At 39.1% G+C, this 26,884-nt stretch overlaps 1 protein-coding gene across 1 annotated transcript in view; it reads left to right on the forward strand.

Annotated features, from left to right (window-relative positions):
• Positions 1 to 26,884, forward strand: part of slc18a2 (solute carrier family 18 member 2) — a 52,715-nt gene that overhangs the window by 5,477 nt on the left and 20,354 nt on the right. Inside the window, exons 3-10 of the mRNA XM_057849247.1 lie at positions 6,792 to 7,125; positions 10,836 to 10,894; positions 10,972 to 11,055; positions 16,904 to 16,996; positions 17,132 to 17,221; positions 17,300 to 17,343; positions 17,466 to 17,526; positions 18,259 to 18,354. Of these exons, the coding sequence (XP_057705230.1) occupies positions 6,792 to 7,125; positions 10,836 to 10,894; positions 10,972 to 11,055; positions 16,904 to 16,996; positions 17,132 to 17,221; positions 17,300 to 17,343; positions 17,466 to 17,526; positions 18,259 to 18,354 (861 nt within the window). The remainder of the gene's footprint in view (positions 1 to 6,791; positions 7,126 to 10,835; positions 10,895 to 10,971; positions 11,056 to 16,903; positions 16,997 to 17,131; positions 17,222 to 17,299; positions 17,344 to 17,465; positions 17,527 to 18,258; positions 18,355 to 26,884) is intronic.

Below are 26,884 nucleotides of genomic sequence, written 5' to 3' on the forward strand. Positions count from 1 at the left end.
ATCTGCTTGTTCTCCCTGTGACTCATCCATTCCTATTTCATCAGTCTGGCCTAATACATGGAGAGAGAGGGGCACAGGATGTTTATTAATTCATTAATAATTCATTATATTTATTGATTTTAATTTATTTTATTGTTTATTAATTAATAAGCGTTGTTTTTTTTGTTTGTTTTGTTTTGTTTTTTTTGCTGCTGCTACAAATTTTAAAAACATGCTTAACAGTTTAACATAAGATAAAATGGGACAAACTATTATTAGTCCAACCGTGGGGAAACGTACAACTACAAATATATATATAGTTATAAATTTTAAACATCGTGGAAATAATAGCTACAAAACTGTAGACCCTGTAAACCCTTTAGAAAATTAAAACAACACTGTAAATTAGAGTCTAGTCTACTCATTGATTTTTCTCTTTATGTTAATTATTCTACCTGTACACACACACACGTAAACATGCGCATGCACGCACGCACACGAAACATGGCGACAGCGCCTGTCGACGTACCCACTTTTGCTGACGCCTGTAGAGAGTTTTGTGTGAATAAACATATCAGTTATTCTTCTTTCGCCGCGTCAACCTGTAGGCTTTTCAGCCAGGTCTCTGCACCTTCCTCTCTTTCATTTCCATCTCAGTTGTCCGGGGGGGGCGGGGCTAGCGGAACACTGAGGTATCTAACAAAAATTTGACCAATAAATGCGCTGCGTGCCACGGCCGAAACTTTTTTTTTTTTTTTTTTAAATAGCATCACCGGCCCAAAAATATGTGTCGGCCCACCGAGATGTACCCATTACGCCCGATGGCCAGTCCACCTCTGCTATTTGGTTTGGGTTTTCTCCAGGTGCTGCAGCTTTCTCCAAAATACCAAAAAACATAAACCACCCTCAGTTCCAATTTGTCATGTATGCTTTCATTTCTGGTTAAATGTGTGTGAAATATGTTAATGATAGCAGAATTGTTACTTCTAATCTTATATAAAAGCATTTTAAAATGATCACTTTTTCATTATTGATTTTGGGCATGTTGCCTTCAAAGTAGAGATGGAATGCTCGAGCCTTTCTGCTCGAATCTGATTCGAGCAAATGAAGTAGAGGTGTGTCAAAGCAGTGCTCCGAAAACGGCGTCGAGCAAGCCAAAAATCACGTGACCACTGCAGACGAGGCCTCGAACGTCACAGATGTGTCAGCGAGTCACACTGTTTCCGCAGGAAAATGAAAACTCGATGGGAGCCCGCCCGCTCAATCGGTGGGAACGCAATAAAAAGTGGCAGAATAACGCAGCGGCGTTTTTTTCGCGAGTGCTACAAACATTTGCTCATTTTCAAGTCAGGAGTGGGAATATCATTATCACTTAAATTTTATTAAATTCATTCACATTGTTATACACTAGATAGTGGCATACGTTTATTTAGAATAGATACAAATACGACACAACCACCCCCCCAGGAATTATACTTAATTAAAAAATAAAATATTTCACATACCTTTCCTTACTTTTATTCGGCTCAATTATTTCCATCTTATGATTTTGGAAATCTTTATAGTATGCAATAAAGCACTGTGCTTACTGTACTGTAATATTTACAAAAAACTAACAATACAGAGTTACTCCCCAACATCTAGGACGGGCCACTTACAAGACTAGCACTGTTGTGTATTACAAATACTGCTTTGAACATGTCTTCACAGACCAAGTAATAACACGGGCTTAAAAAGGTCAACTTTAATTGTGTAAATCACACTTAACGACAACACGACCTCACAGTTGAAATAGACGACATCCACTTCATTCTATTGGATATGTAATGCTGAGGCAATTTGACAACTTTAGTTTTAAAAGGAAACATGCACTGGTTATCCAGTAGATGGAGCTCTTGCAGTGTGTCAAACGCCTCGAAACAGTGATTCAATTTAGGCAATTGTCTCAAAAGTGGTTCATTGTTTTCGAAAGCCTCGGTTTTTCCATCCCTACTTCAAAGTGAATGTCAAAGAAGCCTTCTGCCTTTGTACAAGGGCTGGTCACAGCTTAGCACAGTAGCTATGCTTATTGACCATTAGATGTCTCCAAACTAAGATGCTTGGGATTTGTTATGTGAGCAGAGCATTTGCATTCATGGCGCAAAAATTAAATGAACAATAAATGATTGAAAAATAATCAATTAGAAACTCATTACTTATAAGTACAGCATTACTAGAAAGAAATAGACACTAAGAAAAGTAATAAAATACAAGAATCTGTTCCAAAGCCTAGCAAAATACATCTTGGGAATAATCCCTTGACTTGAAACGGTTCTCTTATTTTTCACGGTATGTTTATGTGGGAAACTTTGAAGTTGTTACATTTAGCATTTAAAAGCATCCAGTTGGACATCACAATACAATCAGCTACAATATGTTAAGTCCACGACCGTATATATCGGTTTGACATCGGTATCTGATTTTTGGATTTGGACAATATCGGGTTATCGGTTAAAAAGTCATTATCGTTCAACTCTAGTTAAAATGGCTTTTTTACCCCCTATTCCCCCAAATGTCATATGAATGTATTTTAGTGTGTGACTACCATGTTTTTTTAACTGTCAGTGTCAGCAATGCAGCTATTGTTTTGATCGCAATTTTAACAACAGAAAGAAAAAAAACACTTGCTGTCAGAAAAAGACATCTGTAAGACATCTTGCTCTAAATACACACATAGAGTATATAATTTTCTTTTTTAGTACGTATATTGGCAGCTGCTGGCTGTGTCTCGTCTGTTCTTGTCTTGTGCATTACATCCCCGTCCCTCCTACTCTAAATAAAGTTCCTTTTCCTGGCACTGTCGTGGCCTCGGGGGGCTGCGGGTGCTGAACTGAACATCCCTGGTTTGAGTCTGGCTGCCATTGCTTGTTGCGTGTCATTTCTAATTTAGATCTCGCCCGTTGTTTCCTGTCGATAAAAACAGAAGGCTATATGTACAAGACAATCTGTGCAAGTCCAGCGCTTCCTCAATGTGCTGGAAATGTCAGTTATATAATAAAATTACTGGAATTTACTTTACAGATGCTTTGCTGATGTTCAAAATATAGCTGGTTTACTCATTGTAGATTGTTTTTAGTTCAAGTGATAGTTTCAGGATGCATTTTTTTTTTTTTTTTTTTAATGATTATTGTTTGAGCGAGGATCCTATGAAGTGTGTGAATTTGTGTGACCATAAGGCCTGTCCAGTACCATACCTCCGTATTGGCCTTAAGCATTTTGAAATATACTTTTCAATTTATTGGAAACTTATTATTCCGTGAGATCTCCACAATCATTTGTACTTTGTTTATTACTGTAATTTCCAGACTATGAAACGCACCTGCCCCAGCCAAATTCAAAAAAAAAAAAAAAAAAAAAAAAAAAAGGACAAAAAAGGACAAAAAATCCATATACAGTAGAGGCCAAAGGTTTGGACAAACCTTTTTATTTGTGCGTTTTCTTTCTTTACATGACTATTTACACTTTAGATTCACATTGAAGGTACCAAAAATATGAATAAAAATGTGGCATTACATACTACTATACTATACTAAAAAGGTGAAATTAACTGAAAATATGTTTTAATTTCTTCAAAGTAGCCAGCCTTTGCTCTGATTAATTTTTGCACACTCTTGACATTCTCTCAATGAGCTTCAAGAGGGAGTCACCTGAAATGATTTTCACTTCATAAGTATGCCTTAATTAGTCGAATTTCTTGCTTTAACAATGAGTTTGGTACCATCATTTGTGCTGCATTGAATGAGGTGTGTCCAAACTTTTGCCCTGTACTGTGTATGCCACACCTGACTGTAAAGTGCAGGTTTCCTAACTTAAAGGGATCCTCGGATAGAAAGACTTGTGGTTTTTAAAAGATCAACGTTATTATGAGTTAAAATAATTTTATATTGAAACCCCTTCTTGATGTTTTCGTTTTCATACAATTTGTAAAATTAGTTTAACTAGTAGGTCGCCATTGTTGCTGACGCCGCAGGGCGGTGACGTCACATGGTTATGCTGCCGGGCTTCCAGAATATGACTATAGCGACATAAACATGTCATCTGTTCAACCCTTCCAATTTGAACCCGAGATGAACATTAATGAGCATGACAGCACTGTCGATTTTTCACAAAACGAGCAGCAAAAGCAAAATGAACAGGAAAGATGGGATGAAAGGAGACTAGAGTAGGGAAAAAAGGTGTTCTGCCAAAATGTGCTAAACCGGCGAAATGTCTACAAGAGGAAAATTTGACACCCAAATTACTACCGTGCGCTTTCAGCTTGTTTTGTACAGATAGAACATACTAAAGATGCCTTAAGAAAATACTAAAGCGTAGTAATATCAAATAAGGCTGGTTTAAATATACTACGTGACTAATGTGGTCAACAGATGAACAATCTGCTTTAAAGCTACCACAAGAAAACACAATGCACAATGTATGAGAGGGAAACCTATGCAAAACGGTGTTTTGAGGCAATGAAAAGGTAATAAAAGACTAAATAAAAACACTAATAGTAAGTACTCGCTGCTTTTAACCAATAAGTGCATGTGTTGGATGTCTCACCGCGTAGAAGGAATTGCAGTTACCCGGTAGTATTCGTCGAGTGTCAATGACAATTTACGCCATCACCCCGAGCAGCCATAAAACATGGCGCCCTCCGTAGGTCAAAATATGTATGAAATATTATAGATTTTTGAATCAATGGCAATATTTTATGTGTTTCTAATAACATATTTTAGTAAAAGAGAACAATTGTGGCATATTAGAGCCCACAAGTCTTTAAGTCAGAGGTTCCCTTTAATATGGGATACTTACATAAAGAGATGGTACACCAAAATATTGTATTGAAAATATCTTCATCACCTAAACAAACACGCATCAACACGCCAAGTTGCATCCTCATCATTCATATGCAGTGCCTTATCACTCGGGGGAACAAGATAACACAAGTCCATCTGAGGTAGTCTGAAACCTTAAAAACAAACACATAACTTTAAAAAACAGGTCACTAAATTTACAAGAAGAAATAATAAAATCCTCTTTTTGAAGCAGATGAAGTCCTCTTAAAAATCCCTTCCAAAGCATATAATATACTCAGGGCTAGGGCTGCCGCTATCAAATATTTTAGTAATCGAGTGTTCGACTGAAAGTTCTATCGATTAATCGAGTAATCGGATAAAACATTTTTTTTAGGTAGAGAACAATTATAAAACAAGACATTTCATCTAATATTGAACCATTTGCAGTCAATCAATGTCTTTATTTTCGATGTAAACTGTTGAAACTAGGGCTGCAGCTATCGATTATTTAAGTAGTCGATTAATCGATGAACTAGTTCGTTCGAATAATCAAGTAATCGGATAAGGAACATGAAAAAGTAAAATACCTGAGCAGAGCCTCAAACGGTATAAAAATAAATAAATAAATAAGGATGTATGTACAACAAAAGAACAATGGCTAACTTACATAGCAAAAGTCCGCTAGCTTAAATGCTGTATAATGCTAACGCTTTTTTTTTTTTTTTTTTTTTTTACAATGCTCTTAACAAATGGTTCAGACACATATTACCACAAAAAAAGGCTAAATATTCCAATAATCTAAATTACGAATGCACTAGAAAAGAAATTAGCTCAAACGAAAACTTGCTTATGTTGGTCTTAACATGGAGCAGCTGGATTCAGCCATGTGAAATGAGGCAGACTAGAGGGCAGTGTATCCACCCAAATCAATAAAAGTAAATGCAAACACTTTCAAAATAAACCATTACAACGCCACTTTAATTAAACGAATACTCGAAGCAGTAAAATTTCATTCGAATCTTTTCTTCTAATCAAATACTCGAGTTAATCGATTAATCGTTGCAGCACTACTCAGGGCTATTGGCTATCAGCGCTAAGGCTAGCATAACAAATGTGTTGTAGCACACCTTGGCAAAAACAAAGTCTAAACAACCACGGAGCTTAAAAGGTTCTTCTGAAATGGGATCAAGCATCAGACGGTGCAATAAAGTCCTCTGAGTGCTGGTTGAAAACTGCTAATCGGCACTAGCGTAATATTTCTTGTTGTAACAAAAAGGGAATATCCTGCCTTTAAAAATCCTTATTTTGTAGTTGCATATAGCATCAGATGGAGTCCTATTCATCTGTAAAATTCAGTTTAATTCTGGTTGGAGTAGAGGCAGAAACACTGTAGGTAGTTGGATACCTGAATAGAGTACGTATGCTTTTGATAGCCTTTAAGAACAGCATTAATAGACAAATTAATTAGAGTAAAGGTGCAATCAATCGATCACTAAGTTGACTAACCACATGTCAAATAATTTAACTATTTTAATGATCAGCTAATCATTAGGAGACCTTAATCATTTTCAAATCTTCAGAATTGCAATGTCTGCATATGTCTTTATTTAATCCCAATTAAACACATAGATTTTGTTTTTCATTTGAGACAGTACTTGTTAAAGAGTTGTTTCATCAAAATGTTTGTTATGTTTAAGGTTTTGTTGTTTTGCACTGTCCATTTCAGACGTCCTGTTTTTAATAAAGGGGTGTAAATTACATGTCTTTTTCTACCTGGTTCATCATATAATAAAAATAATAATAATTTGAATATTCATATCAAGAATCCTTCCCGAGGTTTGTACTCATGGCTGCAGTAGACAAAGCAAAACGCAACGTTTTTGTTCATACACATGTAGTACTGTCATCTAGAATAGCATCCTGCCTAATACATCAGTCAGTGGACATGTCAGATTTCATCTCATCAGTCATCTGATGCGTCTGTGTGCTCAACAGTGCCCATCATCCCCAGCTACCTGTACAACCTGGATGAATCAACAGATGGGGCATTGAACAACACCTCATCGCAACCACAGACTCCTTCAGGCGCCTTCGATAGAATTGTGTCTTTATACGACAACACAGTGAGGTTGTCGGGGTCCAACGCCACAGTCGGCCCGACAGACACGGTCGTGCCCACAACCGCCGCTTGGCTGGCGCAGAACTCCTCCGACTGCCCCCGCTCCACTAGCAAGCTGATCAACGAGAATGTCAAAGTGGGGATGTTATTTGCATCCAAGGCAACTGTGCAGCTGCTGACCAATCCTTTCATAGGGCCACTCACCAACAGGTGAGGTATTTGCTCATTTCCAATTAGGTGTCAGTGCAGCAGTTTTATCAGTGGCAGTTGCAAGCTCATATTGTGAGAATCTGTAAAAACGAAAAACAAATTACATCTTAAACATCCTACTATTTACACAAGTGCAACAATCTGTTTAGTCAGATATTTGAATCGAATGGAAATGAAAACCCAGAACATGGAAATCATCATTGAGCAGTTTCACACCATTATTTGAGTTTGTGGTTTAGTGTGGAAACTGACATGTAATTTCATCATTAGAATTATTTTGAACCATTAAATCAGGGGTGTCAAACTCATTTTCGTTCGCGGGCCACATTTATGGCAATTAGATCGATAGATTAGAATATTCATGGCTAAATAAGTGAACCTTGTGGCTGCCATTGACTGCGCTCAACGTCCAATCCATTTTGACTGGGAGGGGGCGACGGATGTTCATTTGCCACTCCCAGACAAAATGGATTGGATGTCGAGCACCATCAATCAGTCCTTCCAGTATAAGTGAATTGGACGTCTATTGTTGTCAATGGTAGGCAATGAGTTTATGCTGGATCACTTCCATTTTAAAATACTTAGAGGCACTTTTTGTGTAAATTTTGGTTACTTTCAGTTACTTTTTTTTTTCTTAACCTGTCCTGTTCAGCTGCTTGACATGGAAAATGGAGATCTGAGTGTCCGATTGGTCTGAACAGTTTTAATGTATCACGTAGGAGTATGACATACTTTCATTGTGATCATTCAACGTACCTCGTTTATTAGGAGAATGCAGCAGGAAGGGAACAGGAAGGGGTTTTAGGGGAACAGAAGAAAAGAGGGAGAGAGAGAGAGAGAGAGAGAGAGAGAGAGAGAGAGAGAGAGAGAGAGAGAGAGAGAGAGAGAGAAGAAGCACAAACATAAACAAGAAATACATTGAACGCCTACACTAACTAACTATGAATATGTTGGTGCTATCGTTAGCTAGTTGTATTTCCAGTTGACACCATGTGAGGGGCCTGAGGTGGTCTGAGAGATAAGTGATTGGGAGGGGTGGAGTGTACACAAATCAGCTTTGTGGTCTAGTACCCAGTATTTGTGTGAATCCCTTTTGAGAGTGAGTATGTTGGCATCCTATTCTATGCTGTCCCATCGCTACTCCTGACACCGCGGTTTTCTACTTGAGTGTGTCTAATTTCATCTGGTCATGCGTGAGTCCCATCTAACATGTGATAGTCCCGCAGATGAATGGAGATGCCGCATGGGTGCCGCCCCAGGGCCATGGCCCTTCCCCAGCCAATTGGGGGGGGCGAGCCAGCGCAGCCCACCCCTCCTTCCGCAGCCCAGCAAAGGGGCCATCGTCATCCCCCAGGGATCCAGGGCGGTCCCCCGAGCCATCCGCATCCCCATCAACCGGCCTTCAGGGATGGGATAAGGGGACGCGACACCACCCCCCACGACCAACTTTGCCCACCCACCCGGCCCACGAGCGACAACCGCGGCCCACCACCGGCACGGCATGCCACGGGACCCCCAACGGCCAACCAAGCCCAGGGCAGGGAAGGACCTACGCCGGAGCAGGCGACACCCAGCCAACCCACCGGCATCCAGCCAGCGACCCGTGTTGGAGCGCAGGGAGGATACACAGGCAAAGAATAGAGGGAAAGGCGGAAGCAGGTGAATGCTGAAAAGCCCCTGCGGGGCGGCGCAAGATCGGAGCCCCTGCCCCATCCCGCGGCTGCCAGCCAAGGCAGAGATGAGGCCATGCCCTGGGAGCCACGCCATAGAGAAAAAGTGTGGGACCCACCTACCACCCTATTACTGTGACTGCCAGTTCCCCGACTGGCAGCCATTACCCAGCACCGTGATGGGATTTTGTTGGGAGGGTAATGCAGTGTATGCATTAAAATAGGAGAGCCCTGCTTAGGGTAGTGGGACCGCTGCATGGAACCACCACCACTGGCTGGAGCTTCCTCGCATCAGTTACTTTTGCTTTGTCAAACACTTCCAGGCTACTACTTGTTGGTTGTTAACACATTAGCTGCCATTGATGGTGCTAGAAGTCTAATCCATTTTGACTGGGAGACAGCGAATGAACGAATGTACAGTAACTGTGGGCACGAAAGTGAGCCAAGTGAGGTAGTGCACTCCCTCAATCATACAACTCTACGGTTCTACAGCACCAATGTGTTTTTGTATATACACAGGATTTGTACAGGTCCTTGAATGCCTTGAAAATACTTGGATTTTACGGTCGTGTTTTCAAGGTTTGAAAAATGCTTGAATTTTGCGTAAAGTCCTTGAAAATGCTTGGAAGTTTGAAGTTCTCAGTGTGTTCTCAGCACCTTGTCCGCCTTTTAAACAAAATTTGTTAAGATGTTCTACAAAACAACTAAAATACAGAAAAACAAGCTCTTTTCATCCTTCTGCTGTGAATTGGAATGAGTTTATCACTGGTAGACGTCCAATCCATTTGAACACTTCAAACGGATTAGACATCTATGGCCGTCAGAGCCAGCCAATGCCAGGCACTGAGTAAATTTTGGGGCATTTCATGTCATTTCCTTTTGATTCTCAATCACTTCCTTTCCATTTGGGGTCATTTACAGGTCACTTCCTACAAAACCGGGATAACTGGCTGTGAATGTTCTGGTTTCAGTGCCATTAACGGCACTAGACATCCATTCCGGTCAAAATGAATTGGATGTCTAGCGCCGTCAATGGCAGCCAGTGAGTTAATGTAGACACTGTTCTCATGGGAGAGTTTGGTAGCAACCTTTTTTAAACTGGGACAACTTTTTAAAACAATGTATTGATTCTTGGGAGGAGCATATCAATCACTTTTTGAGCTACAAAGTATCGCGATATATCACTTTTTCGATGTATTGCCACACCCGTAGTGAATGGTGGGATCGATATGCTCATGGTGACAATGAGTGGAGTCCAATAGCAGAATGATGATGACGATGTTTTTCTCAGGAGCTCCTGGTTTGAAAAGCTGACGTTTCTGATCTTATCTATGTGGATATCCAGCACACATTAAAATCAGCAGTGACATTTTAAAATTAAGGGGCATAAAAACGTTTCATACTTCATGTTCCTTGCTCCTCTGCTGTTAAACGGAGCAGAATTCCTGATTATTTGCATTCACCTGTGTGGGCAAAGGATTTGCTTATTTTCACACATGGATAGCAGCACAATTGCATTTAAGTAATAAATCAATATCACGATAAACAAATTCTGGATCTCGTATTTTATTACCAAAAAGTGTCAGAGCAATGATGTCAGTACATTTTGAGGGATGAGAAGCATCAGTGGTTGTTACAACTCCGTCATCATTCATGGGAAAATTCACAGCTTATTTTGTCTTTCTGAGTGCGCTAACATTATTGGCATGCACCTCCAAGGTAGTATTTAGTGTCTCAGCCGCACTCTCAGATAGGGTGCAATTGAGACCAAGAACAGCACGATTACTCGTGCATGGTCACCTTCCCTCCTGACGAAGGACAAAACAAGGCAAGTCAGGCAAATCGACTACGTACCGTGAATATAAAAGCTATTCATCATAGAAGTGTTCTTTTAAATAAGAAATCATCATTTATAAAACAAAAGACAAAAAATTGTAAAAAAACAAACAAACAAAAAAAAGCTTATGATTACCATTATATGTCAGAATATAGACATACATAATAACAGATTAATTGCAAATTATTTTGTTTTGCCCATAGGATTGGATACCAGCTCCCCATATTCATTGGCTTCTGTATAATGTTCATCTCCACAATTAGTAAGTTCCATTACACTTGTTGATTATTAAAATCAAATCAAGTGCTTGATATTTATTTTATTCTTATTGTTGTGAAGTGTTCGCCTTCTCATCGAGCTACGCTCTGCTGTTTCTGGCCAGATCACTTCAAGGTGTAGGCTCCTCCTGCTCATCTGTTGCTGGTAAGAACTCATTGGCTTCATATGTTTCTCATAGGAGTGTAACAGTACACACAAGTCACGGTTCGGTAAGGGTTCGGTACATACAACAGGAAAAATAAAAAGTCTTTTTTTTTTTTTTTTTTTTTTTAAATCACAGCATTTGCAATTTAAAGGGAACTTCGGTCTTAAAAGACTTGTTAGGCTCTAATAAGCCACAATTCTGTTTTACTAAAATATGTTATTAGAAACACGTATGTTATTGTCATGGATTTAAAAATCTGTTATATTTAATACATGTTTTGACCTATGGAGGGCTTCATGTTTTATGCGCGCAATGCACACAGGGGGTGATGACTTGGTTGGGCTGGACTGGGAGAATAGCTAATGCAAGCTAGCAAGCGAAGCTAGTAGGACGTCTGGCATGATTTCGTTACATTCTGCTGCTGGTCAGATTGTTTTGTTACAGAGCTGTTGAATGAGTTACCAATGTTGTACCTGCATCCAATTCCAGCTCATCAGCAGTGTCTTTGAATCGATCCTAGGCGGCTTGCAGAGATATTGACTCGCTGCCATTTGACAGTTTGTACATCCCTTCATTGCTAGTTGCATCATTGCCTTGTTTATTTCGTTTGTCTGCCTCTCACTGCAGTTTTCCCTCGAGTGTTTTTCATTTTTTTTTATTGATCCAGACCTACTGTCACGGACCATATTTGTGTCTCCCTTTTCGCGATCGTGTTTTTTGTGTATGTTCAATAAACCCTTTTACGCAATCCCTATGTTATTGTTGTCCGCTTGCTGTCTGAAGTCCGCGTTTTCTTATTCCGTGGTTAGGCCAGCCGCATTTCTTATTCCATGGTAAAGCCAGCCGCGCTTTCTTTTAAGTTGCGCTTCCCATTCAGGTTTTACTGCACAAAGACAGACAATGCATGTGGATTGCGATTGCTTTATAAGAAAAATCATGACTGTAACATCACACGGAAGTGTAGTCTGTGGTCTATGTGCTCCTCTGTCGCATGGGAAACGCGTGTTCGAATCCTACTGGAGACCTTCATTTAATTGCTTCTGCTGCTCGTATTTTGTGAAATATATCTACAGTGCTGTCCTGCTCATCACTTTTCCGATCAGGTTCAAATTGGAAGGGCAGAACCGACATATATTTATGTAGCTAAAGAGGGACACTGTGGTAGCCCGGCAGCGCCGCCCAGTGACGTCACCGCCCAGAGTGCATTGCGTCGTCAACAACAATGGCGACCTACTAGTTAAACTAATTTTACAAGTGTTATTAAAACGTAAACATTAAGAAGGGTTTTTTTTTATATCAAATTATTATAACTCATACTAACATATATCTTAAAGGAACTACATGACTTTTTATCTGTGGTACCCTTTAAAGTTTGTTCTATTGGCTAACAAGCAACTCTTATTAAAGTGCAAAATAAATAGAAGAAAAGCTCAAACTTGTGAATTTGTGTTTTTATTGCGGTAACATTCTTCAATTTACAGTGTATGTGCAAAAAGAGAAAAAACACAATTTTTTGTAGCAATCGACTGAGGTAACAGTTAAAGTCAGGTAGCACAGCTGACAACCTTGTTTTTTTTTATTAAAAAGAGGACTACCATTTTTAATGTTGGATTACACACAGTTAACTATAAACCATTACCAGTGAACATTCATTCATTCATTTTCCATGCCGCTTATTCCTCACGAGGGTCGCGGAGGTGCTGGAGCCTATCCCAGCTAACTTCGGGCAGTAGGCAGGGGACACCCTGAATTGGTTGCCAGCCAATCGCAGGGCACAAGGAGACACACAACCATTCACGCACACACTCACACCTATGGACAATTTAGAGTGTTCAATCAGCCTACCATGCATGTTTTTGGGATGTGGGAGGAAACCGGAGTTCCCGGAGGAAACCCACGCAGGCACGGTAATTGGGATTGAACCCTTGAGTGAACATTAGATATATTTTTATATTTGCTAAAAAAAAAAAAAAAAAAAAAAGTGCAAGTAGTCCTACAGTAAACCTGAAAAGCATCACTTGAAATAGTGCAAAAATAAATACTCACTCAGTGTTTCAAAGACTTTAGCCTAGGGCTAGAGTATAATAAATGCATTTTTTTTAATTTGAGAATATAAAATAAATACGTTTTCGTTCATTTTTTCCCGTAATGTCAGTTGTTAGTTTAGGCGCATTACCTCTACCGCCCCCGGGATTGGAGGAGGACTAACTCAGACATGGATTTTTTTTTTCTCTCTCAAATGTATACTCCATCTGTCTGCGTGCACCGAACCGCGATGCCCGTAACGACAAATACAAATACCATTACATTCTTACTAGTCATGTATTCATCCATTTGCAATACGTTGCACGATATATTGCAGTATATTTGGTCACAATGGAAGCCACATTTATAATAGGGAAGCTGAATCATATGCTATGATAATAAATAATACAACCCCTTGATTGACAGCCATTTTGGATGAATATGACTTATGTTTCAAAGCCCACACCACATGGTGTTCTTTTACTACACATATACTAAATCTAACAAATGAAAGAATATACCGTATTGGCCTGAATATAAGACTGCCCTAATCATAAGACGACCCCCCCTTTTTCAAAACTCAAGTTTGAAAAAAAGACTTTTTGAACACCATATTAATTTTTATACAGAAAAGTACATCAGAAACAAATGATTATAACAATATATTTGAGAGAAAAAGCATGTTATTTTGCCTCATTCAAATCTTAATATCTGAACATTTAAATATGTAAACTAAAGTGCAATCACATTTGTAAATGAATGGAAAGAAATGTAAATAAGACAACAAAATTGCAATAACTGCATTAACCATCAAAGTGAAGTCTAACTGTAACTGTAGTCTTGAAACAAATCTGAATAAGGAGAAACATTGCAATGAAATGATGCAAACTGGTTAAACTTCAGAGTAGCTGAGATCTACCATGACAGAACATCGCTTCAATGATATCTGGCGCCATCTACCGTCGTGAATGGGTATAATGTCCAGACCTCGAATATAAGACGACCCCCACTTTTTCAGTCTTATTTCAATGCAAAAAATACATCTTATATTCGGGCCAATACGGTACTGTAGTTTTCGGACTATATGGCGCACCTGACCATAAGCCGGACCCCCCAAATTTGACATGAAAATGACATTTGTTCATAGATAAGCCGCACCTATCAAATTTGACAAGAAAACAATTTTTTCAAGTACTGCATGAGCTGCACTGGACGATAAGCCACAGGGATAGTCACACCTAAAGACTACTGTTGTCGTGATAGTATATTTTCAACTTGATATCTATACTAAAGAAATACACAATATGCTCTGTAATGTTTTTTTAGGAACTCTTTCAGTGCCATTGCACGATTATAGACATCTAGTCTTGTGGCTCATGAAAAATTAAAACTCTTTCAAAGAGTTTGACTAGTAGACTTCCAATCCATTTGAACTGGGAGGGTGGCAGCGAGCGAAATCAAATTTACCCTATGACAACAAAATTCTTTTTACCTGTGTTAGCCCAAAAACCAAATATTGTTTCCTGATACAACTTTTCAGACTCAATACAATACTTTTAACAACCCTACTAAAGAGATACACCTTATCGGCCTGCAAAATCCACATACTGTATAAAAAGCACTGGCCTATAAGCCGCAGGGTCCAAAGCCTTAAAGATCTGCAACATGAAGTAATTATCAGAGAATCTCAAAATTGTAAAAATAAGGTCCTAATGAAATGTCAAAATGAATATGTGGAATAAGCGCTCTAATATCTATAACTCTAGCTAAATCCTGTTTATGTTTTTTTTTTCTCATGGAACCTGCAGATACATGTTTTGACTTGCATCCATCATTTTTTTTTTTTTTTTTTTAAAAAGAAATGTCGAAATTCTGAATTACTCTCAAAATCATGAAATTTTAGGTGTATCAAATGTGATACATTTGCGATAAAGGGCTAATAGTCCAAAAATTATGGTACATCCTTCTCTCACCACGATAAAAAAATGTGATTCTACCGTTTTCTGTTCTTTAGTCATCTGAAGTAAAACATGGGTAAGCAAATTCAGACGCTTGCCCCACACCCCCCAAAAAATTTGAAAAAAGTAGCTTTTTATGAAACGAAACATATCAAGAAATATTGTAACTTTTTTTGTGACACAAATATCTTTTTATTGCTTTCAGGGCATTGCAGTGGTATTCATTCTGTAAGGCAGCTAAATCATTTGGAAAATTGCTTTTGATAGCTGTTTTGACTCACATGTTTGATTATTTTTATATGGTATATGTAAGATATTCTAAACTTATAAGAATCGCCTCTCTCTATTGATGTTCTGTTCTTCCAGTTTGGAATTCACAACAGCTTTAGCACCATGGAGGGGGATTGTGAAAAGAAAAAAAAAAAAAAAATAGAGAATTAAAAAAATAAATTAAAAAAATCATCGGACTGTTCACTAGCAAACGGCCTTGTTCCAACCGATCTAGTTACTGTCTTCAGGCTTGTTCAGGAAGTGCCTGTTATCTTTTCTGTAAACATTTGAACTCTCCTTTCATAGATTTCATAATTGTATTGACGGGTCCCTCCATCAGCCACTGTGCAACACCTTCAAGTAGGGGCTGTTCTACAGTCCGCTTCAGTTATTTGCAGTTTGTCAACACATGTAGGGATCTAACGCGGGATTTAGGTTGAAAAAGTACTAAAGCTATACCGCATACAAACAGGAAGGATTGTCTCAGGAGTGATTTGTTCGAGAATTCAAGGTAATTATTATAATTTTCGTACCATGCATGCATTTTGAAACGTTGTGAAAAAAAATCAATGGGAGGAATTAGCAGCTACGGCATTGGCATTATACTTCGCAATAATTACATAAATAACTGCTAACTGCACGTTTTTTTTTTGTGTTTTTTTTTTGCTTTCAACCAAGAATCGAGACTGTTTTACGCCCATATCTATGAAGAATTCAGGGATTTAAGCATCATTCACAAGAATTTTTAACGGAAAAAGCTCTTTGTTTACATATGGCGGCCGCTTATTTCCATACTGAGTAGCCTCATAGTTCGCAATATTTACGTAAAATAAATGCTACCTGCACGGATTTTTTGCTATTAACCAGGAATCGAGACTGTTTTATGTTCATATCAATAAATAATTCAGGGTTTTGAAAATTTATTCACAAGAATTTTTAACGGAAAAAGCTCTTTGTCTGTGTTTCCACTCGGTCAGCTTTGATGGAGATAGGCCCACTATGAATCGGCCGTGCGCCCTGTGTCCCGTCAATACATTATGAAGTCTATTCTCCTTCTCAAAGATATAAAAAGGGGGACATATGAATTTATTGTTTACACTTTGTATTTTTCCACCGTGTATGAATTCATGGTTCACCCTCAGAAGCTGAGATGAACTTGCTGATTTGCATATAAACAATATGAAATCAGCCCCATTCGTCACTTCCCTTGAGAAGGAGCCTTTTTCTCATCATCCCACCTCAGATGGTGGTGGGTTGGGCTGTTTTACAACTGGACTTTCTAAAACGATTCTTTCCTTTTTGTCCGTAATTAACCTGATACGTTATTCTATGTTTTATCCATAATTCTTATTTGAAGTTGTTATGAATTGTGTGTCGTCATCTTCTTCTCCATTTTAGAGAATTTCAAAAACCTTTAAAAAGAGGAACGTAGTCTCCAGCTATCTTTGCCTGGAACCCCCCCCCCCCCGCCCCCCCTTCACTAATTATCTTAAGCAACGCAAACACAATATCCCCATCTTGCACCATGCGTGCAGACTGAATTGTCAAATCAGATCAGTTCATGTTAGTATAATGTGTTTGGGTGTATTTTCAGGGATGGGAATGCTTGCAAGTGTGTACACAGATGATGAGGAGAGAGGACATGCGATCGGAATTGCCCTTGGGGGTCTGGCAATGGGGGTTTTAGGTAAGCAACCATTTGAAAAATTATGACCGTACAGGCAAAGGTATCAGGATACCAAGTCATTCACAGTCAGTAGAAACATTTCAACTGCATTTGATCATTATTTTTTTCACTGACAGTTGGGTCTGTTCTCTACAGTTGGACCCCCGTTTGGCAGTGTGATGTATGAGTTTGTTGGAAAGACTGCGCCATTCCTCGTTCTGGCTTTTCTGGCTCTTTTTGATGGAGGTTGACCACACAGTTTATAATAGTAAATCTTCATTTGTTGTCATTATTATTATTATTTAATGACATGTTTCTTAACAGCTTTACAGCTTTTTATTCTTCAGCCCACCAAAGTCGAGCCAGAGGTAAGAAATTTCATCTCTTCGCTCCATTACATTAATCTAATAGACATCGATGATGGTTTCATAAAACAGGTCTTTCCAAACGAATGCCCCACAAAACATTTTTGTTTTTGTTTGTCTTTAAGAGTCAGAAGGGGACGCCATTGTTGACCCTCATGAGAGATCCATACATTGTAATTGCAGCTGGTAAGAACACAAAACAAGTCTGAATTTTCTGCAAATTATGTTTCATAGCACAAGGAGTGGGGAGTGTAGCCTAAAACTTAAGACATTTATTCTGGAAGTTTTCAAAATGTTTCGTTCTTAGTTTTTGAAAACAAAGGTTTGAATTGAACGGTGTATCACCTGAACCAATACACGTGAAAGTTAGGTTAAATCAATACAGATTTCTTTTTGCATTGATCATTTAGCCTATCAATAAATTAGGTTCATATTCATGAGAAATGTAGCCCAGACCCCTGTTCACCCAATCTGTTTGGTCTTATTAATGTCCTGTCCCCAGCAAAAAGTGTACATGGAGATTATGCTGTTATATCGTCCCTACCAATTTTCAGATCATACCTACGCCCTCGGTGTTGTTACATCTGCTTGGTATTTTGCAGGAAAAAAATAAATTCAAATCTAACACACAGAATAAAGAGGAAAAATGTAACGACTCTAGTGTATCCCAAAGTAGCGGAGTAAAAGTAGCGTTTCTCCTTCACAAATCTACTCAAGTAAGAAGAATGATGTTCTAAAACTACTCTTTCTCCAAAAATTACTCAAGTAAATATAACTAAGTAAATGTAACGCATTACTACACACCTCTGCAGAGCACTGAAGACCAAGAGTTGCTTTCAGTCAATCAAAATTCTTTGTCGTGTATTTTTTTTTCAAGGTAAGAAAAACATTCTATTTATCCTTCATGTTTCTTCTCAGGTGCCATTTGCTTCGGGAATATGGCCATTGCCATGCTGGAGCCAACACTACCAATCTGGATGATGGAGACCATGTGTGCCAGGAAATGGCAGCTAGGTATTTACAAATTGTTGCATTGCACTTTTACACAAGATAAACACACTTTTAAGTTTTATCTGGGTCAGTGGACTCGTCACAATAACAGTATAGTATTTTAGAATTAAATCTTTGAGTCTGGACCAAATCAGGGGGATGTGGAATTAATATATTTTTAAATGTTAAAAATGTTCTTTATTGAAGCATCTTGCTACGGTATTGTTTTCATGTTTACAAAGTGTCTATCGGAATTTTACATCTTGACTGTTGCTGACTGTTGCTGGGCATCCTGACGCATGCCCCCCCAATTTTTTTCTCGCGATGGCTTTGTGCTTAAAACCGATCATTTAATGTGCAAATATTTGGTCAGTTTGAATGCTGGAGGCCTCTTTTCTGCTTTTTTGACGAGTCTTTTTGTATTTCAATCAATTCTGGAAGGAATTACAATTCTTGATATTGATCACCAGTTCTGGACTCGTGATGCATCAGTCATTGTTACCATAAGGTGCTTTTGAGATTTGCCGCTCCGAAAAATGTTCCATTAAACATTTATACTGATTGTTTTCAGTAGTCACGGCTATAATGACGACAACGAGGACGTCCATCCAGCCAGGGGTCAGGATAGTCTGGAGGCTGTGGCTGAAAAATATCCCTTCCCCAGAGGGGAGGAGGGAAAGGGGACACTGAGTGACAAGTGATGAAGAGACTAGTCAACTAGATATTAGAATTAGAAAAGAGAAATAAAGTAAGACAAGTGGTAAGTAGAGTGAGGAAAAGGGGATAGGACTCAGTGGCTGAACTTCCGCAGCGTTATAGCTTCTAGTGCAGCTAAGACTGAATTGTGAGTCTAGTCCGATTTCAACTAGCCTGGCCATAAGCTTTGTCAAATAGGAACGTTTTTAGTCTAATCTTAAATGTACAGACTGTGTCGGCTTCTTTAATACTAGCTGGAAGCCGATTCCATAAGACCGGAGCTTGGTAGCTTAAGGCTCTAGCTCAGGGGTTCCCAAACTACTCCACATCGGGCCGCTGTGGGTGCTGGATTTCTTTCCAACAAAACAGGACGACACATGTGTACCAATCTGGTGTTTTAAGTGTAATCAGTTGATTGTAGTCAGGTGCTGCTTGTTTTATCAGAAACCACATTGGTTAAACGTTCTGTGCTCAATCGGTAGGAACAAAAACCAGGACCCACAGGGATCCTTGAGGACCTGTTTGGGAACCACTGCTCTAGCTCCTACTATACTTTTAGAGACCCTGGGAACTACCAGTAGTCCTGCATTCTGAGAACGGAGTGTTCTGTTGGGGCGGTATGGAACCAGAGCATTGGTGAGATAAGATGGCCCCAAACCATTAATGGTCTTAAATGTAAGAAGGAGGATTTTAAATTTAATTCTAAACTCGACATGAAGCCAGTGAAGGGCAATGTTCCCTCTAAGCTTCGCGCATGCGCAATCGCGCACTGCTGGCACCTACTCTGCGCACAAGAAATTCAATGCTGCACACAAAGCAAAAAAAATCAACAGAAACGTATGTTGTAACTCGGTGAGTGACAGGTGTCCAGCAAATAATACGATAAGGTTCACTTCCGCTACGCAGCCAATCATAGCATTGACATTGCTTGTGTATTGCCCAGCCTACACGCGTGGTGTAGGTTAGCAAGCTGACAAGAGTGCATGAGTACGGCAGAGTTGAGAGATGTAAAGGCCAACCCCTTATCGTGGCGAAACGAACGGGCAGCGACACATCCACTCACCAAGCCAAAGTAAAAAAGAAATGCGGTTCACATAAGAAGGAGTGGCTGACGGAGCATGTGCAAATAGACGAACAAGCGGTGAAACTGAAGTCAAAGTACCAAGTGAGTTTTCAGAGGGAAAAATGTGGACTGAATGGAAGTTGGACTACCTCAAGCGTCATATTCAGCAGAAAAGTCATTTGAAAGCTGTTGAAAATTACAAAGACGCAAGATGCGACAGGGGATTGGTACATTATTGCGGGAGAATGCAAAAGACCGACAGAAGAGAAACGAGCTGTGCCACAAAATAAAATCTGACCCAGAGCAAGTTGAAGTTCTCATTGACAATATTTTACTTGCCATCGAAATGAATGCGTCAATGGTGTCAGTTCAACAAATCCGCAATCACATGGCAAAGTATGTGAGTATACCAGAAAGCTGGCGAAGTAAAAACTATGCCTTTGAATTTGTAAACTCAATCAATGATATAGTGGAGAACGAGACTATGTGCAGTGTTAAAAATGCACCCTGGCATACACTGATAGTAGATGAGAGCACTGACATATCAGTACACCAAATGCAAGTCCTATATATTAAGACGTGAAAAATAAGGTACAATTTAAGTCAGATTGGTGTGTATTCCAGTGACATTTATTAAGATATTTTAATTATGGATATTAATCATTAAATGCTCTTAACTACTAAATAATTTACGGGCAGTAGAAATGCTAATAGGCGTGAAAAGGCGTGATACTGGTGTGTGGCCGCTATGTACCGTATTTTTCGGACTATAAATTGCAGTTTTTTTCTGAGTTTGGCAGAGGGTGCGTCTTATTTTCTGGAGTGACTTATATGTGAACTTATTCACGCATTATTATATCATTGGTGCTAGTTAGCATGTTCCTTATGCTATAGTTATCTGAATAACTCTAAATAGCTATGTTACATTGACATACCAGGCATGTTCTCAGTTCGTTATTTATGAGTCATGTAATGTTATCATACCGTACACTTATTCAGCCTGTTGTTCTCTATTATATTTTTATTCTAAATTGCCTTTCAAAATGACTTGTCTGTTCTTGGTGGTGGATTATACCAAATAAATTTCCCCCCAAAATGCAACTTATACGCCGGTGCGACATATATGTTTTTACCTTTTCATTGCGCATTTTTGGGGTGGTGTGACTTATAGTCCAAAAAATACGGTGCACATCTGATGTTGCTCACCGTGGGCCGCAGTGTGCTCAGGGAGACAACAAAGATGAGCAGCAGGTTCGCAGATTGGGGGATTCTGTTGATTCGAGATGCTCGTATGCCACCTAGCGGGACACCATGACACTTGGGGAGTTGAATATGATATACGTACATAATTACATCTTGACAAACTATTTGTTTTTCTATAAAATCTATGAGCGTGACACTCTCTTTGAAAGTACGTACGTGGTCACAGGCTCAAATAGGACAGAAGCAGAGAGCCTCCCTGATGAGTGTCTGCTCCTTCTAATTTCTGTTGTCTGTAGTATGGATCTTCTCTGCTCTGTCCTAAAGGGATTCTGATAATACCTGCATTGTGCTCTCCTTGTTGATTGGAGTCAAGAACAGTTACTGGTCTATGTGCATAGGTTTTCTGGGCCTTCATTTTCAGACCTCTGCCTTGCCCACAACAATCAGTCCAAAACACATCAATAGAATGGTAATTCGACATACGATCACATCGACATACGATACTTTCGACATCCAACGAATAATTTGACTCGTCATTTGTCTTGACATATGACGACATGCTCGAAATACGACGATTTATGACCGTGTCGCAATTTCATTGTTTTCCCGAGAGACTGACCCACGGCGGATTTTCTTCTGGGAGAAATCAAAATGGACCCCCCGAAGATTAGTGCAGGTGGTAAAAAAAGGAAAATGGTGATGCTTACCATTGAAATTAACATTGAAATGATAGGAAGAATGTGAGCGTTATGAGTTTGGTGTGCACGTTAGTGAACTGGCTTGACGGTCCTCCTCCGACCTCCGTTCGCTAGTCTTTATAAGTTAAGGTGACAATTATTATTAGTGTAACATCGGCAAGGAATTCGTCAGGTTCTTGATAACATATTTCAGAACACAACACGCCTACTGTCCGCCGTAGCCGACGCCAACATCAACAGAACATGAAAAGTAAAATATCTACCACACCTTTCTCACTCTATCATGTCAGCCTCTGCGTTAAGGTACAGCACGCAAAACACAACAGCCATATTGGAATCCGATTTGTTAAATTATTCATATCATTATTATTATTATGATTTGTATTTATAATTTATTTGTTTTGTTATGTGTAATTGCTATTTGTAATTGTACATGCAGTATTTATTAAGGATATCGTCAGGGGTGAAAGTGGCTAGAATTTCTTGCCGGAACTCCCCGACGTGAAGGTCTCCAGGGAGCCAGAAATTTTGTTTATTTATTTTCTTTATTTTATTCTTTTTTTTTTTTTTTTTTTGGGGGGGGGGGGGGGGGGGGGGGTCAAACCTCCCAAAAACTTCTAAAATACAAAGAAAACTGTTTTGGCAGTTATTTCTATAATACATACAAAACTACTGAAATGCAAAGGAAACTGTTTCAGCACAGTTATTTCTATAATACATACAAAAACTGATTTTCATCCAAAATTGTATTTTTTCAATGATTTGCAAAATAAAAGTAAACCAAAACAGCAATAACCCCAACCTCCATCTCCTAATTTTTATTTTCCCTCATTTCCTCAAATACTAAATACCAGGGGTGAAAGTGGTTAGAATTTCTTGCCGGAACTCCCCGACGTGAAGCCCACATTTTATTTATTTTATTTATTTATTGGGGGGGGGTCAAAACTACTGAAATGCAAAGAAAACTGTTTTGGTCAGTTATTTCTATAACACATACAAAAACTGATTTTAATTCAAAATTGTATTTTTTCAATGATTTGCAAAATAAAAGTTAACAAAAACAGCTACAACCCCAACATCCATCTCCAAATTTTTATTTTCCCTCATTCCTCACATACTAAATGCCAAATCTCAATTTTTAACTACTTAAAAACATGGGATGTATATTAATATTGAAGATAATGTAAACATTTACTTTTTGTTGTGTTTTTTAATATAGCTATAAGTAACATACAGTACTGTGCAAAAGTTTTAGGCAGGACACCTGCCTAAAACCTTTGCACAGTACTGTATATTTTTATTATATTATGTACATACAGGATATAATGTATGTATATATTTTCCCCAAGTGGAAGCTTCCATGATCTTAATAAATGTAATTATTAAAAAAAATATATATACAGTACTGTGCAAAAGTTTTAGGCAGGTGTCCTGCCTAAAACCTTTGCACAGTACTGTACATTAAAAAATAATAAGTACAAATGACTTATATTATGCAGAGTGAAATTGAATACATTTTGAAGATCACACAAACATTGCCTTTTTTAAATCATAAGGAAATGAATAAGTAGCCCAACATAAATGAACAAATATAAGTCGAAAGTGCACATTGACAGCTAAGATGTTCTGAACCTCCCCATCAGTGCAAATAAAACTAAATATGATAAATAAGCCTCCTAAACTGTTTGCTTGCTCGTAAAGATTTGATCCATTTTCTGTTGCATTGCCCTTTTTTTTTTTTCTTTTTTTTTTTTTTTTACTTTTTCAGAAAACATGCACATTTGAACCAATCAGCGCTAACTATCTCTGGTGATCACATATCAGTATGTCAGCCAATTGAATGGCTTAATGAGTCCAGGCGTTTTGCTTTGCTGCGTGCATTCACACATTGACGTGACTCGTCATCGTAACCGCAGCAGCTGGGGAAACCTACATGCCGGCCGTGGAATAAAATAAATAATAAATATCAGTGGAAACTGATTACGCTACACAAGCACTTTATTATGCTTGTTGTTAACACTTGTGTATGTAAATCTGATGTTGGCAGATTGTTTTCTTCTTGGAGATGAAATGCATGTGTGGCAGCTTTGTACTTTTTTTTTTTTTTTACATGGCGTTTTTGACAGTTGCCATCATATTTTCGGAATCAAAGCACCATACACAGGAACAGCGTTCCGGCCCTGAATCTTATACCGGAACTGCGTTCCTGCTCTGAATATTATACCGGAACTGCGTTCCTGACCGTTCTGGCCCACTTTCACCCCTGGATATAGTGTAGGTTTTTGGGCTGTGGAACGAATTAATCGAATTATGATATATTTTTGTGGGAAAATCCCACTTGACGTACGACCATTTCGATTTACAAACAAGGTCCTGGAACGAATTAAATTCATATGTAGATATAACACTGTACTTTTTTTCCCAATGTCAACCAATGTGTTATCAACATACCAAAACTGTTGAAGTACCACTGTACTTTTTTCCCCAAAGTCAACCAATGTGTCATCAACATACCAAAACCAGTGGCTTGGTTTCATTCCTCTAAAGTATCTGATTGTCTTTTCTCTTATTCCATCTACATGTTCATCACAATGGGGGAGACTGGGGGGGGGAATGTTATTTTGATAGTTACAAAAGCGATTGACCTGCCTATATAGGAAAAGCGGCATGGAGGATGAATGAGTGAATGAATAGAAGTAAGTAGTGTTTAGGTAAAGTTGTAGTAGCTAGCATACCTGTCCTGGGGTAATGTTCATTCTTTCCTGTAATTTGGAGTCAAGTTGTGTTGTTGACTACATAAACGGCAGCAATTAGAGCAGTGATACTGACGCCCCTTACACACACGCAGAAATACTGAAACAGAGGCAGAACTTAGGGGGGTGCTTGGGGTGCGATCGCACCCGGTTTCTTTGAAGCCCCTTTCACACACGCCGAAACATTGGGAAAATCGCGGGATTTAAACATGCAGCCCTTGTATGTGAACAAAATTTCCCGGGCCGACTGACACGGAGATTACGCGGACATTTCACGGGTCGTGTCTTAGTATAATGTCCGGAACTTTCCCGGGAAGCGCTGTGCGTGAAAGCAGGCATTAAATTCCCGGGTCACAGCACGATAGCTGATGACGTAAATAACATGGTGGGCCGATCGTCACTTCCTCCTTCTTCGCAGTAAGACGAAAAGCGGTAAATAGACATCGCAATTATCAACATAGCAAGCTGGAAATAGCTAAATTAAACTGAAAACGTAACGAAATTAGATTGCTACAGGATCGTAGAGCCGAGGAAGACAGTCCATCGTCCATCATTGGAAATGTGTGGTTTATTTTGTTGCCGACTTTAGGGTCCGCTACTGCTGAAACAAGGTTGTACTTCAAATCAGAAAACAATGGAGGGATGCGTTCAAGGGTTTATTAAATACAATCAAAAGGGGGAACAACACAATGGGTCCATGACAGTAGATCGACAGGGATCAATAATACTAACCTAAGCAGTAGGCAGAGAGCCGATAAGACAACAAAACAAATACACTCAAATACCAGCACAACGTAGGAGATTTCAAAACAAGGGCGGCAGAGGTGTCGAATGGCATCCAGCGGGTTAATATCTTGACACCCTTCTCTTGGATTGCCTAGGCTTGAATAGTCTTGATGAGCTTGAATTGGCTGCAGTTACGACGTCGGGAACGCTCCCTCTGGAACAAAACACGATTTGACCAACATTGCGACACCCAATGCCAAACAAAAAAATGATGTAATGTCCGGGTTATAAAATCGCACCAGCAGCCCTCCCCGTGCAGAGAGCACCAGTGGGCAGCACGGGACAAGTCTTTGCAAGTGTCCAACCCTCGTCATTCTCGGGATATTTCTGCATGCGTGAAAGCAATGACGCGAGTAAATCCCGCGTTAACTTACATGGGAATTTCCCTGGATATGTGTGTGAAAACGGCTTAAGGCGCGCCATTTCTGGGCGTAAAGTAGGCGTGGTTGGGCAAGGGGAGGGACAAACTCTTGGCCAGTTGTCTGGAGGGGCCCACAAAAATATTTCCACTGTGGGTGCGGGTACACCCTCCTAAGTTCGGACCCTGGTCTGACATCATCTTCTGTTTGGAGATTTATAGAGTGTGGGGCCAAGGCAGCTGAGAAAGGAAGACTAATTAGGATCTAATTGTCATTACCTTTATGTCACTTTCTTGGATGGATTTGTGTCCAAAATATGGTCTACTATTATTTTAAAGTCACTTGCTGTAGTATTTCATTCGCATTTACGATTTAAAAATCGCACACAAAAAAATACATTTATCATGATGATGGTGGAAAGATACATATTACATACTACATATACATAAAAAGTATTGATCATGAACATGACGATGGAATTCACAAATGTGTTTATAAATTTTGGCAGCAGCTAAAATGTGAATATTGTTAACCAAAAGCTATTTAAGATAGGTGCCTGTACATATTTAATAAGGCAACGGAGTTCTACATTTTAAATAATGTAATCTTTAAACATCGAGAAAATCATTAGGTAATGTGAGCACGTGTGTATTATGTTCCTAACTGGAAGCCATTCGCCGCACCTGTTGAACAATTGGCAATGCCATAAACGCTTTTTTTCCTCTGGTTAAATACTTGGTTTGTATAATTATTGGTTTGTTCCTTCAGTTTGCTGTATATGAAATCTTGGTCTGATAAAAATAAAACGACAAACAGGATATTAGGGTGTCATGTGCTGGCAGGTGGAAAGCACAGGTCTTCATTACAGACAATGAAAGATGTACAGCAGCTCGATGATGAAGCACTGATACAATCTGCTTATCTTCCAAAGCCTTACCACACCTTCAGTCTTTTGTACCGCTTTGTTTTTTCTCTATGTGTCTGTGTGTGTTGTCT

Source organism: Corythoichthys intestinalis, chromosome 10 (genome assembly GCF_030265065.1).
Source record: "Corythoichthys intestinalis isolate RoL2023-P3 chromosome 10, ASM3026506v1, whole genome shotgun sequence".
Taxonomy (NCBI): Eukaryota; Metazoa; Chordata; class Actinopteri; order Syngnathiformes; family Syngnathidae; genus Corythoichthys; species Corythoichthys intestinalis.